Source organism: Poecile atricapillus, chromosome 5 (genome assembly GCF_030490865.1).
Source record: "Poecile atricapillus isolate bPoeAtr1 chromosome 5, bPoeAtr1.hap1, whole genome shotgun sequence".
Classification (NCBI taxonomy): Eukaryota; Metazoa; Chordata; class Aves; order Passeriformes; family Paridae; genus Poecile; species Poecile atricapillus.
Genome location: NC_081253.1, coordinates 29,958,522 through 29,971,322, shown reverse-complemented (window position 1 = coordinate 29,971,322; position 12,801 = coordinate 29,958,522). Strand labels below are relative to the sequence as shown.

The following is a 12,801-nucleotide window of genomic DNA, read 5'->3' as shown; positions in this document are numbered from 1 at the left end:
TTGTTACTGTCAGACTGTGAGCCCATGCCAGCACGTTGAAGGTTAAGTTTGAAAGAGCTAAAGAGGTGGGGCCTGCCCCCTGTGTGTTGAAATGAAAATCCCTTTCCCCTGTCTGCCCTCCTCTCTGCAGCAGTTATTTGAACACTGGCCTTGCTGGGGAGGTGTGAGGCTTTGTGACAGGCCCTGCAGCTGGGGATGCAGCTAGCGACACCTGGCAAATGCAGGCTGTTTATGAGGGGATTAAATGTGCCACTGCTCAGTAAAAGCCAGCCTCATAATGTTGGGAAGTTTGGAGACAGTGTGTCGGGCTCCTGTTTTCACTCCTAAGTGATGCTGTGCTATTTTTGTCCAGGCCAAACCTTGCCTTTAAAAATCAGGTTTATTGCTATAGCTCTGTGGCGATGCGTATGTGCTAACATTTGACTTTTGTTTCTAATGTAAGCCATCAAAATAAACAATCCAGACCTGATAGTCCCAGTGGGGGGACTGACATTTGGAATCTGCTCAAAATATGCAGTTTTGACACTTGTTAAGACTCCAACTCTTCGCTCAGGAAGCACAAAGCACGGGAGGGTGTCTGCAGGGTAGGGCTGCGTTTGCCTCCTTCAGCCTAATACTCAGCCTGCTGCTGAAGTGCTGCTCAGAGGAGCTCGCTGCCATCGCTGTGTCAGGCAGGGGAGGGCTGTGATGCCACTTGGGCATGAGTTACCAGAGCTTGCAAGGTCTCCCTAGAGGGGATCTTGTGCCACCAAACCTGTACAGTGCAGCGCTGCTGTGCCTGGCCTGCGCTCCTTGTCAGACCACCCTGCCTGAGCCCGAGCCTGGGACACAAAACCAGCAAGGACTGGGACAGAAGAGTATTTTGCAGTGGGTTTGAGCGTGGAAACATCCCTGTGGTGCAGCCAGCCAGGATCACACCGGCTCACAGCCTCCTCTGTGCACTCCTGCCCCACTCTATCACTCTTCCAGTATGAAAACAAGACTCCAAGATCGGAGAGCTGGGGCAAGGGCTGAGGAGCAGGGGGTGGCTGGACAGCCCCCTCTCCTTCTGCCTTGGCCCAGCCTATGGCTCCAGGGAGCAGAAGGTCCCTGCAGGGCCAGCACCCCAGTGCCAGACAGCTGCCCTGTGCCATCATCTGCCCCTCTGCCTGTGCAACACCACTCCCACTCCCATCAATCAGCACAGACCAGGTGTCTGGAAGCATCTCTTGCCAATCACCTTTTATTACCTTTAAAAAGCCAAGAAACCCAGAACAAGACAAAAACTGAGACCGTGTGAACATCATGCAATGGATTCACTTTAAAGCAGGCTGGGGTAGGGAGGGGAAAGACCAAAAGTCATGTTAGAGTAGAGGTATCGCTGCACCCGTGTCTGAAGGCCAGGCCGGGTGGGCTGTGACTGGTGGGGTTGGTGGTGACTGCTGTGAGTGACCAGATGGATGCTGAAGCAGGAAATGGAAACACACTCATGAGACATCATCCCAGGTAACCCCAGGTCTGACTCTGACATGGTGATGACAGTGAGAAATACTCCTAACTCTTGTCTTGGGTGCATTCTGCCTGGGCAAAGTCTCTTTGGAGAGGAGCAGCACAGTGGCTGCTGTTGCAAGGGCTCTTTAGTTCAGCTCTGCTACTCAGTGGGACTAGAGCTCGGGCACTCAATTAGTGGAGTGGATGTTATCCAGCAGCAGTGACGTTACCCCACTCTGCCCTTCAGTCTCACTCTGCCGCCTTCAAAATTCACAGCACAATTACCTTCTCAAAAGGATGTGTTTGGAGAGTTTCAGCTATCACAGGAATAACTTTGCATCTTGTCCATCATGTGGATGTGACAAAACACATGCCCTTATTTTCCTGAGGTATAGCCAACATTTGGGTTCATTACATTTAATGGAGTGGGGTCACCCATAAAGTTATTCATAAGGTATTTTCTGAGTGGTTTTCACCTTCTCTTTGAAAAAATAAATTATATCAGCATGTTCATGAGGTGCAAATGGGACTGGCATTTCAGCTGTTATTATGTTATTAACTTTTTTAACCTAATAATTTTCAATCAAGAGTGAGAAGCAATTTTCACTCACTCCAGTGACCAGAGTTGGAGATTCTGCAAAGTGTTCTCGTAGGGTTCACCTTGACAGACACCTAATTCCATCCCAAATGGAAACGTTACCCCCGACACTCTCATTGCGGTTACTGAGAATTTCCATTTCCCTTTCGGTTAGGGTTTAATTTAGAAGGCAAAGACTTCCTAAGCTATGGGAGAGTAAAGATAGATGGTATGGGAGAAGAAGGCTGATGAAATGTAGTTGACTCCGGATCTGAAATATTTTATCCCTCCTCAATGTAGGTTAAATTATTCTTCACCTTTCCCACATCCATAATTGTCGCTGATCTTGGACCAACTCAAAACCCTACTACTGAGTTCAGTAGACTCAAAATTGCCACTAGAACTGGAAAAAGAAAAAAAAAGAGATTTGTTAGTGTCCATATACAACATCCCAAGACTATACACAGCTATGAGATACAGCAAATTTAAGAAAGGCAATTTTTTTCTCATCACTGAGTATTTATTATATATAACAAATACATGAAAAAGAAAAAACTATATTGTGTGATATAAATAGTTTATTTACATTACAGAAAAACATCAAGACAATGTATACTATTTCAAATATATCCATACATAATCAAATATAGCTGTAGTACATGTTCTCATTGGTGTAGATTACCACAAATGCAAGGCAACATGTGTAGATCTTGTCTTAATCTTTTGTCTATAATACTGTATTTTGTAGTCCAAGCTCTCTGCAGTTAGTTTTGCCATTGTGGAAACATGCGCTCTTTAAATTAACCTTGTCGATGCTCTTGTTGTGTTGTCTGAACTGTAGTGCCCTGTGTTTTGCTTCTGTCTGTGGATTCTGTTGCTCCTGGGACATTTCCTGGAAAAGAGAGTTGTGAGAATACACGGCTCTTAGCAACACATCTGCTCCAGAGGTGGCGGGAGCAACAGGGACGCGAGGGCGAGAGGGGCATCCTCCAGCCCTCAGTGAGCTTCCTCCTCAGTGAAATGAAATGTGCTGGCCAATGGCAATGGCACCACAACCCCAAAAAACATACTGTAAACAAAATTATGGCGAGGGAGATGATCAGATTCCTGAATGCTGGGCTCTTGCTGCATCGCAATGATCCCAACTGCACTGCAGGGTTCGGCTCTAAATAATGGGTTTATTTTGAGCGAGGTGCAGGTGGAAGATCCGGGATGGTCCCACGCTCACCTGGCCAGTGTCCCAGGTCTGTGAAGTGTTTATAAAGTGGCTGCAGGTGCTGCCTTTCCAAGGCCTTAAGTGTCTGCAGTCCCCCTGAGTCTCCATGGAAATGCTCCATGCTCAGCCCATGAGCAAATAGCTGCTTTAATTACAGGTGCCTGCATTGAGCCACGGCTGCTTGGCTTGGTGTGGAAAGCAATTGTGCTGGAAAGCCCCAAACCTGGTATTCCTTTGGACAGCTGCAGGGACACACCCCTTGTGTCCCAGGACCTCCAGTGACCCTCAGCAAGGGCACCTTTCACCTGCAGCAGCAGCAGCTGTGGGGATGCTATGTTTCCCCCTAATAAAAAGCTAATGATGTGTTTCTGGTTCCCTCTCATGGAAAGGCTCCCTCAGGCTGAAAGCATGGAGAAGTTTAATCCCAGGTGGAGGCCACAGGGTGTTCTAATCAGCTGAAAGCCAAGGATGGTTACGGTAAAAACTGAGGGCAGCTGCACAACAGAGACTGAAGCACCCTGTTGGAGTGCTATGAGAAGAGGCCCCACAACGCTCCAGACCACACTGACATGGAAAAACATTCCCTTTGTATGGGGCTGACTCGTTCTTCTGTTACAGGAGGGCTTTCAGCAGCACCTTGTGAAACCCTATGGGTTATGCACTGGGGAGAGCCCACCTCAGTGCAGTGACAGCTTAAAGCACACACCTGCAGCTCTGTGTCAAATAACTAAGAGCAGAACAGAGTGAAATAGATTTTTACTGACCCCTTAAAATAAAAAAGGTCATTCCCCCCCAGTGAATGGGGAGTGATGTTACAGTTTTGTGACGTCAACTGAAAGGCTAAACAAGAGCGTAAGAACTTAGGAAGCATTTCAAAAAATGCTGGAATACAATTATGTAAGTGTCTAGCAAAATATGGGTCAGACTGTCCTGACTTGCCTCACTTTTAAGCCACCAGGACCACCCCCTCATGAGAAGCTGTATGGCTGTGGGCTATATTTTGCCTTGTTCCTTCCTGGGAAGCAGTGAAGTAGGCTGCTATCATTACTCCAGGAAAAGCCAGCCCGCGTCTCCTGCGCTCTCGGGGGTCACGGCAGAGCTTTCAGTACGGAACTAAGGCAGACTTCAGCTGGTCTGCGATCTCATGACAAACTCATTATTCACTGCCAGCTCCTTGAAAAGGCGATCCCACTGTGGGAGTGAGTCAGGGAGCTGCTGTTAGCAAACACAGGGCTGGTTCACTGCGTCTCATGTGCACACCGGGGCCTCCTGCTGCTCTGCAGGACACGGCCAGTGACACTTCCACCAGCTGAGACAGCCCCACCAACACCCAGGGCCAGCGCCCAGGCAGTGTGGCCAAGCTCCCAGGGCTCCTCCTGAGCCCCCAGCACTGGATTTACAGCCCTGCTTTGCCCCAGCACTCAGCCATGTGAAGCAGGGTTAGGGAGCCAGGGCACAGTGGGCACAACCACAAGAAGCTCCTTGCTTCTATGAAACATGGAGGAGCCAGGTGGCTGGGGGATGATGAGGATGGTCAGCAACCCCAGGGGATGCAGCTGTGCATGGTGGGTTCCAACTGCTCCAGCTGGAAGCAAGGAGATGAACATCTCATGGGCACTTTCCCCAAACTAACACTGACGGTATCTAAACAGTATTCTCAACCTCAAGGTTGAGACAAATCAATTCAAATGTAGAGATTACTCCAATTAAGACGATGAAAAAGCATCTTTGAACCAAAAATGGCCATGTTTAAACTGTAAATTACCAGTGGATGGGAGCCTGGGAAGGCCCCAGTGCCCAGCACCAACACCAGGGCTGCTTTCACACTATGGTATTGCATTTTCAGGTGGGCTGTGTCTGAAGTGCACCAAGGGTTCTTAATGGGGGCACTGGCATTTAACCAGCTTTTGAGACTTAATCATCTGCTAAAACTGAGTGATAGGTTTTCCTTGGTCCTTAACTCTTTAATCAAAAGTGCTTTGTAGTGCACTGTTTGGGGGGTGCATTCATTTATGAACACAGCAGTTACATCGATGTAAACCAAGGACTGGAGCACAGGCTGCCCTCCCTCCCTCCCTCCACTGAAGCTTTGCTCGGGAGCTCACAATGTGATTCATAGCAGGTAAAACACGTTATGCATTCATTTTTAATCAAGTTATTTCTTCACATAAATAAGCTGCTGTGACTAAACATTAGGGAAGCACTAAAAATGCGAAGCTGTAAAGAAAACTGCTGAGAATCATTATGACACAAGGCCGTGCCTATATTATTTGCCATCCTCCTTCACTTTTATCACTGCTTCTTTTTTTTGCCTTATCTTTAAGCTAAAAGTCATTAGGGCAGACTGTGCCTCACTGTTAAAACAGCAAACTGTCTTGGCCTCTGGTTCCCTACTCCACCCAAAAAACTTATTCCCATTGCTGGCACTAGTGATGAGTAGCCAAGCACTGAGTCACTTAAACCCCAATCATCACCACTTCTGTGGGCTGCCATCCTCTGACTCTGTGTGGCTACAGAAATGGTAATGGTGGCAACTTGGAGGGCCAAGTGCCCAGGAGGCAGAGGAAGAGGCAAACCTCAGCTGTCAGCAGCCCGTTTATTCAGATTAAAGTGTCTGAAACAACGGCCCTAGAAGTTCCCAGGACTTGCTCACAGCCTTCCAGCAATGGAGGATTTGCACCCCTGCACCCCTGCAGATTTGCACCACTGTACAGGTACAATTTTTAAAGCAACAACAGTAATGATAGCTGGGAGATTATAATGGCAGTTTTGTGACACTCAAATGGATGCAGTGCACCAAACTCGCTTGATGAATTAATTAGCTGAAGTTGCACTGAAATGAGCAGCAAAGATTTTGGCCGTAGTGCCCTTTGAGTGAAGTTTCCCTTCTTTCTCCCAGGAACCTGGCAAGATGGTTTCAGCACTTTCAAGAATTCAGGGTGTGGAGTTCAAACCAGTACAGTCAGGTTCTCCAAAGCAGACAACTTCAAAAACTCAATTGCTTATGCATATGCTGCCACAATGCTCTCTTGTCATGTGGATTTCTCTTAGGCCACTTAAGAGCACCCTTTTGCAAATGTATCTCAAATCATTATGCTGGGATGGAGGATGCTCTGCAGTAATTACATGCATTACACAAAAAAGTCAAAAGATCATAAATTGACTTGGTTACAAAGTGTGGGGGAAAAGGTACTGTCTCTGTATGAAAACAGTGTGACAGGTAATTTGCATTACAGTACTGGATCACTCAGAGCTCCCTGTCTCCATTCTTCAGTATAAAGAACTTTGCTCACTGCATCAAGGTGACAAAACTAGAGTCACTTGACAAAACAATACACATTTACTCCATTATCAGTTATTACACCACCTTCTTTCTCTCACTACAGGCTGTATTTTCAGTTGTTTGAATTACCTCTGTGAATACCACCTTCTGTAATCTACTGTCTCAATTGGTAGTTGCCATTCCGGTGATGAACTCTGTTTGGCCAAAAAAGGTTTTGTTTTGTGCCTTTAGGCCAGAGAAGAATTTATGAAATTTTTTTTTTTTTTTTTTGTCTTTTCCAGGAACAAATACTATACACTTGTCTTCCAGCCAGGTAGTGCAATATAAGGACTGAAATGGAGATTTTATTTTATGTGGAGGTATTTATACCTGGCTTTTCTTTTTTAATTTTAAAAAGAAAATAATTTTAAAAAGAGTGATTCATCAGTGCTGCTAGCTGAATTAATTTAACCTTGTGATTTCTAAGAGAAGCCTGTGGATATTTGACCTTCAGAACTTACCCCAAGCCCTTCCAGGGACAGTAACACAGTCAAGTGGGAGAGCAGCACATGGAGGGGAAGGATTGCACTTACCCCTCTCATTCTGAACTACCCTGTGGCTTTTTCCATTCACACAACCCTCTGCTCCTCACTAAATTGAAAAACCCCAAGTACATCATATACAGAAGACCCTAAACCATGTGCAGTGCCTTTGAACATGCACTCAAGCCTAATGAAATCATTTAATCAGCAGGGTTGCAAACAGGCTTAAAAGTTTGTATGCTCTGCCTGATTAGGACTAAGGGAATGGGCCCTTAAGGAAACCAGATGGAGATATGATTAGTTTTATTAAGTGTTGATCCAGCTGCTGTATTTATATTCCCCTTATTTATATGAACAATATTTGTCAAAGCATCTGAATACAAAATAGAGAACTTCACTTGCTGTAGGCACCATTGCTACCTAAGTTTGATTAAGATGGAAGTAAAAATTCAGTCATAATAATGAAGGAGCACTGGCTGGACCAGATGATACCTTCTGTTTGTTGGTGAATTAAACAGCATTTGTTATCAGCAGTGTCACTGCAGAAATCGGTACAATCAGCGCACATTGCAAGAAAAAACAAAAGTCTTTTTCTACTGTAAAGTACCAGAGATACTGACCTTGTAATACAGAGGACTACAACACAGATGATAGCAATCTGGATGGTTCCAATCACAGCTGCTATTAAGACATACTGAAATCGTACTGGACCTGGAACCACATATAAAACGCTGTAGTCCTTTTTTTCACAGTGTTGTCCAGTATAGCCGGCATCGCATCTGAAACAAAAAATATTGTTTTTCTCCTTATACCTGCTGCTTTCAAAGAATGCTGGAAAAACTGTATGTAGAAAACCAGAAATTAGTGGCTAAAGCATAAGCTTATGTGGGTTTTTTTTTTTGCAGAATGGAGTTCCACAGGGAGAGTATTGGTGAGTGCTCAACCTCTCAGGGGGAAGACTTGTGGTCCTCAGGGTCACCAAGGTCTGTGAGAATGAACAACACTGTGGGAGTGCCAGGAGGTGCCCAGGGGACCAAGACATAACTGGCTTCAAGTGGAACTACTTGCACGTTGTGATGAGAACCCATTTAGTTCCTTGCTCAACATACTTTAGATTTCTCCCTTTCTTTGGGGAGGTGGGGGAGGGTGAAAAGCCAAGGAGCTGTGGTTCCTTATGCAGATTACCCCTAAGGAGGTGATAAGCAATCATCCAGACTCCATATGAAATGTGATTAGATGTTCCTGAAAGTGGATACATCATTTACATTTCATCTGGTTGCTATAAAAAACCCCTGTATTGATGCTGCAGCCATCCCCCCGATGCTGCCTGCTGCACTGCTCACCACTTCCCATCCTGCAGCCTGACATCTCCACTCTGCTCTGTGATTCTGGGGCCAAGCAGCACTTTTACAGTTTTAGCTCTTGCCCTGTTTCCCCTAAATTGCCCGAGCAAGATGTGAAAATCCAGGTCAATGGCAGCAGCAACTGCAGGGACTGAGACAGATGGCTTGGGCTCCTCTCAGGTGTGTTAGTGGAGCGCTAACCCTGATGGGTTAAGCCTTGTGCTTCCTCCCTTTTCTTCTCCTGCATTCCCACAGCTGCCAGCACCTTGAGGAAAGGACATTTTCCAGCTGAATGGAGCACCTAAAATGCAGAAGCTGCAAAGAGCAAAATGTGTCCTGGCTGTTTGTGTGAGCTGGGAGAAGCTGGATTGAGGTTCTGCCCTGAGGAGAGTCTGGTCTGTGTCTTTGTGCTCCCATCCCAGGAAAATGGTGCTTCATGCGTAATAGTCCTTTTTCAGCCACCTGGCCACTGTGAGGACTTCAGAAGTACATATGTGCACCTGTGCAGGGAGGCACTCACTGCAGGAGCACTACAGTGCTGTCACTATATTCCTCCTCCAAAACCACCTCCCGCTGAAGCAGCCACCTCTGCCCCAGCCAGCTGCCCCTGCAGCACCACTCCTGCCACAGCAGGGACATGCACTGCTGGCACTCCTCTCCCTCAGGCTGAGGAGGGCACCTAGCGTGGTCTGAGTGCTTTGTGAAGGGCTTTTAAAAACACATCTAAATATAACTGAAGGTTACTGGATGGCTTTACAGTCAATTAACATCGTTCATAACTCAATACACTTTTGGGACTTCGCTGAATAATTTAACTCTGACGGATTTTATCGCACAAAGGGCCGTGGTTACCATCATTTTCCATAGCTGATCTAGAGTAAGTGTCTCTGTAAGTCAGTATTTCCATGTGTGTGGCCTTCCCTTGCTGGTAGGAGAAGGGTTACCTGCAGGACGGTTCCAGCATGTTTGTGGAGTGCTCACACTTGCCATGCATGCAGAAGCCGTTGTAATGCTCTGGACAAGGGATGTAGATCCCTCTTGCACTTTCTTCCAGTTTATTTGCATTCTCTGTGAACACAGGTGAAGGGGAAAGTTAACCTGACCATGTAGGATAAGGTTAAGTGATGGAAAGAACTCTACATATGAAAGAAAGGAAAACCAGAAGAACAAGATGTGAAAGATGTTCATGGGAAGCAGGAGCAAGGGTTTGCCCCTTTAGACAGGTTGGCTGATGTGAGACTTGCAAGGCTTTATCTCAGTCTGTTATAATTCCTCTCAAGTGACAGCAAATGAGACACCTGAGAAAATATCGTGATATTAAAAATCTGATGACAGAATAGCACATGTAAAATACCTGATTATTTCTGTTTTACTTTAGGGACTGTCTCCTCAAACTGAGACAAGGCTGGGAGAGAGAGAGACTGGATATTTGCATGTAATATACATTACAATACATTTGGTAGTTCAACAGAACATATAGAAAAAGACAATTTTATGGCAGAAGTAGAGCGTGAGTCCAGAGCTGACATTTATCATCAATGCTGCATGCCCATGCCCCAAAGCCCAGTGGCCTCCTCCACATCCCACAGCAACCAGCATTTTAAACTAGTCTGACTTTCTGAGCCTACTTCTGCAGCAGTTAAAGAGCCACTGACACTGCAACTCCTGGAAAATCTCTTCACGCAGCCAGGAAAACGGAGGCTTCATTTAGTTTTGAAACAGGTATGCGCTCAACTTCACAGGCTGAAACACTGAGTGCTACCACCATGAACTCACATGGATTTTGTAGGCCACCAAGGCATTAATTAATCTGGGTAATTTTGGCAAATTCTTCCATTTAAACAATATTTATGATATATCAAATGGTAACACTCCTCTTTCTGGGATAGTATCTTCTATCCATGATTAATTAAATGCAGAAGAAAGAAATCTCATGATGGATGTCTGAGGAAATGTAGTTTGCACGCAAATAAGTTGAAGCATTTTTATCTTCCAAAGGAAGTCCCTGAGTGTTATAAAACAATTGCAATTTGTGTTCTGCCTCCGAGCCAGTCATGCCGGCAGCAGGCACGCTTAGGTATTATCCCACCTCTGGGAAAAGCGTGCAGCAGATCCAAGATTCAGATTTCCATAATGAATTTCTTTTCTGTCACCGCTGTCCAAGGAGAGCTGTAAGAGTCTCTAACCACTTGCACTAATAAAGTTGGTTATATTGTCCTTATGTGAAAACAGGCCAGGACCAGCTCCCAGCAAATGAGAGTGACAGGCAACCTGTATGTCCCTGCTGGCAGCATTAGCTTCTCTTTCATCCTTAGGGTTTTCAGGACCTCTGCAGTATGGACCATATTGCAACTTTTCAAATGCACATGTGCTGAACACAAGCCTGTGTGCCTCTCCCTGTTCCCTGATTGTGTTGGGATACCTGTGTGAGGCTGGTGGAGGCTGCTAGGACCATGCAGGTGCATGGGGACAGTGAGGATTCCTGGGCTGGGGGCTGACAGCTGTCTCTGGGACAGCACAGACAGGATGCATGTTAGAGGTATGCTATAACCTCCTTTGACAGCTTGCCCAGGAGTTTTCGCTACCAGAAAAAGGTGGGAAGACAAGGGGTCCATTTGGTCTGGCACAAAACATTTTTGGCTACCTATCACCCTCTAAAGGGAGACACTGGCTACCAACACGTGAAATATATACACGGAGTTACCACCCCTTCATGCATGTTCCTGTATGCCCCAGAAATCCCCCCAGACAGAATAAAGGTGTGTGATGTGTCAGCTCTCAGTGGACTTGCCCAGGGCACACAGGTAGATCTCGACACGCTCAGGACTTGTGGGACTCCACACCCATGTAGTGATCACCTATACACTGTGCCTGATGGGTTCTGGGCATGCTTGACCTCTGCTATGGCCCACATTCAAATCTATTTCTGTCCAGGAAACTGCAGAAAGGAGTATGGGATCCTTATTAAGACACTTTTTTTTTTTTTCCTGTGGTGGAAAACATAATGCCATTTCCTTCAAATCCTCCATTACCAGAGGAAGTTTGCTTCCTCTCTGAGGAACAGGAGACTGCTCTGTGTGCACGTGCACATGTGTGCGTATCTCTGTTCTTTCTCAGGAACACTGAGATATCTCTGCCATGTCTGTGCACCACCACAGTGTGGTTATTACAAAAGGGTATGAGATCCTTTGGTTTAATTTTTTTTTTTTTTTTTTAAAGGCACACTTCAAGATGAGAGGAAATTAGAACTTCCAGGACAGACTAATCTGGGACTTGAAAGGGGGACCAGGACCTATCTGGACATGCAGATGCTCTCACTGTGTGTAGGCTGTAGGTATGGCAACCATGTTTTCTTTAACAAGGTCTCTAGTACACTTTAGAGTACATCTAGGATCATGCAGAACTTGTAATTACACCTCTAAGCATAATAAGTTGTGATGGAAAATGCTTTACTGAATCTAAAATGAGATGGCCCAAGCTTTGCTAGCATTTGTAGGATAAACACTTCATAGGTAAACACTTCATACAGGAACACTTGTCACCTGTCTCAGAAGAGCCCACAAAACGTAGACACAAATTATCTGTATCTCACTTTGACTGATGACTCCTCCAAAAGAACCAGGGATTTATATAAAGGCAGAGAGGGGGAAAAATGCATTTTCAGTTTGATCTGCCATTTAGGTTACTCGAAATACAGGCCACAATAAAAACATCACTTCGTTCAGACTGAGAAGTTCCCCCTCCCTGCACATTTTGAACGCACACGAAATATTTCCGTGCCTCCAAACAGGTTATTATTTTTCTCATTACAAAATCCATCTTTCGGACTCAATGTAGAGACCCAAACACCCAGGCACACTTTTAAAGTCCCTTCATGTTAAAACTGACTGCTGCCATTTCTGGAAGGACCTGAGCTCTTTTCAGCAATCCAGCTGTTGATGAGATACTAACTCTTATGAATGCATCACAGGGCTCACATCACCATAAAGCAAGAACCATAAACTCATTCTAAAAAGAGAGGATATAAATAAAAACCATACTGAGGTTATGAAGCAAACAAGAACTGTACATATCTTAAAAAAATTAAACTTAAATTAAATAAGTTAAGACATCCACCCTTATAAAAGCTTTGGATTATTTGTAAATTCAGTATTGGATGCAATTTGTACTAATCAAACCATAGTAAAACTACACTAAGAAGCTCCTCTACCACACCAGCCTCACACCTACCAGAGAGCTAAGCTAAATACAAACCCACTTTTTTTCCAAGCACAGCAGATCTGTATGCATAAAGCAATGGCACAGATCAAATACAAAGTTACTCAGGTTTCAGTAATGTTAAATTCAGTAGCTCCTCTTCACACGCCAGATTTGCTGCATTGTTATTGGCA

The 12,801-nt window shown here is 45.3% G+C and overlaps 1 protein-coding gene across 1 annotated transcript in view; it reads right to left on the bottom strand.

Annotated features, from left to right (window-relative positions):
- Positions 1-1,196: 1,196 nt before the first annotated feature.
- The window catches only part of TMEFF2 (transmembrane protein with EGF like and two follistatin like domains 2), a 124,022-nt gene continuing 112,417 nt past the window's right edge, over positions 1,197-12,801 (bottom strand). The window contains exons 8-11 of the mRNA XM_058840345.1: positions 9,355-9,478; positions 7,688-7,846; positions 2,853-2,939; positions 1,197-2,450 (exon numbers count right to left, since the gene is read on the bottom strand). Coding sequence (XP_058696328.1) covers positions 2,354-2,450; positions 2,853-2,939; positions 7,688-7,846; positions 9,355-9,478 — 467 coding nt within the window. The 3' untranslated portion in view covers positions 1,197-2,353. The remainder of the gene's footprint in view (positions 2,451-2,852; positions 2,940-7,687; positions 7,847-9,354; positions 9,479-12,801) is intronic.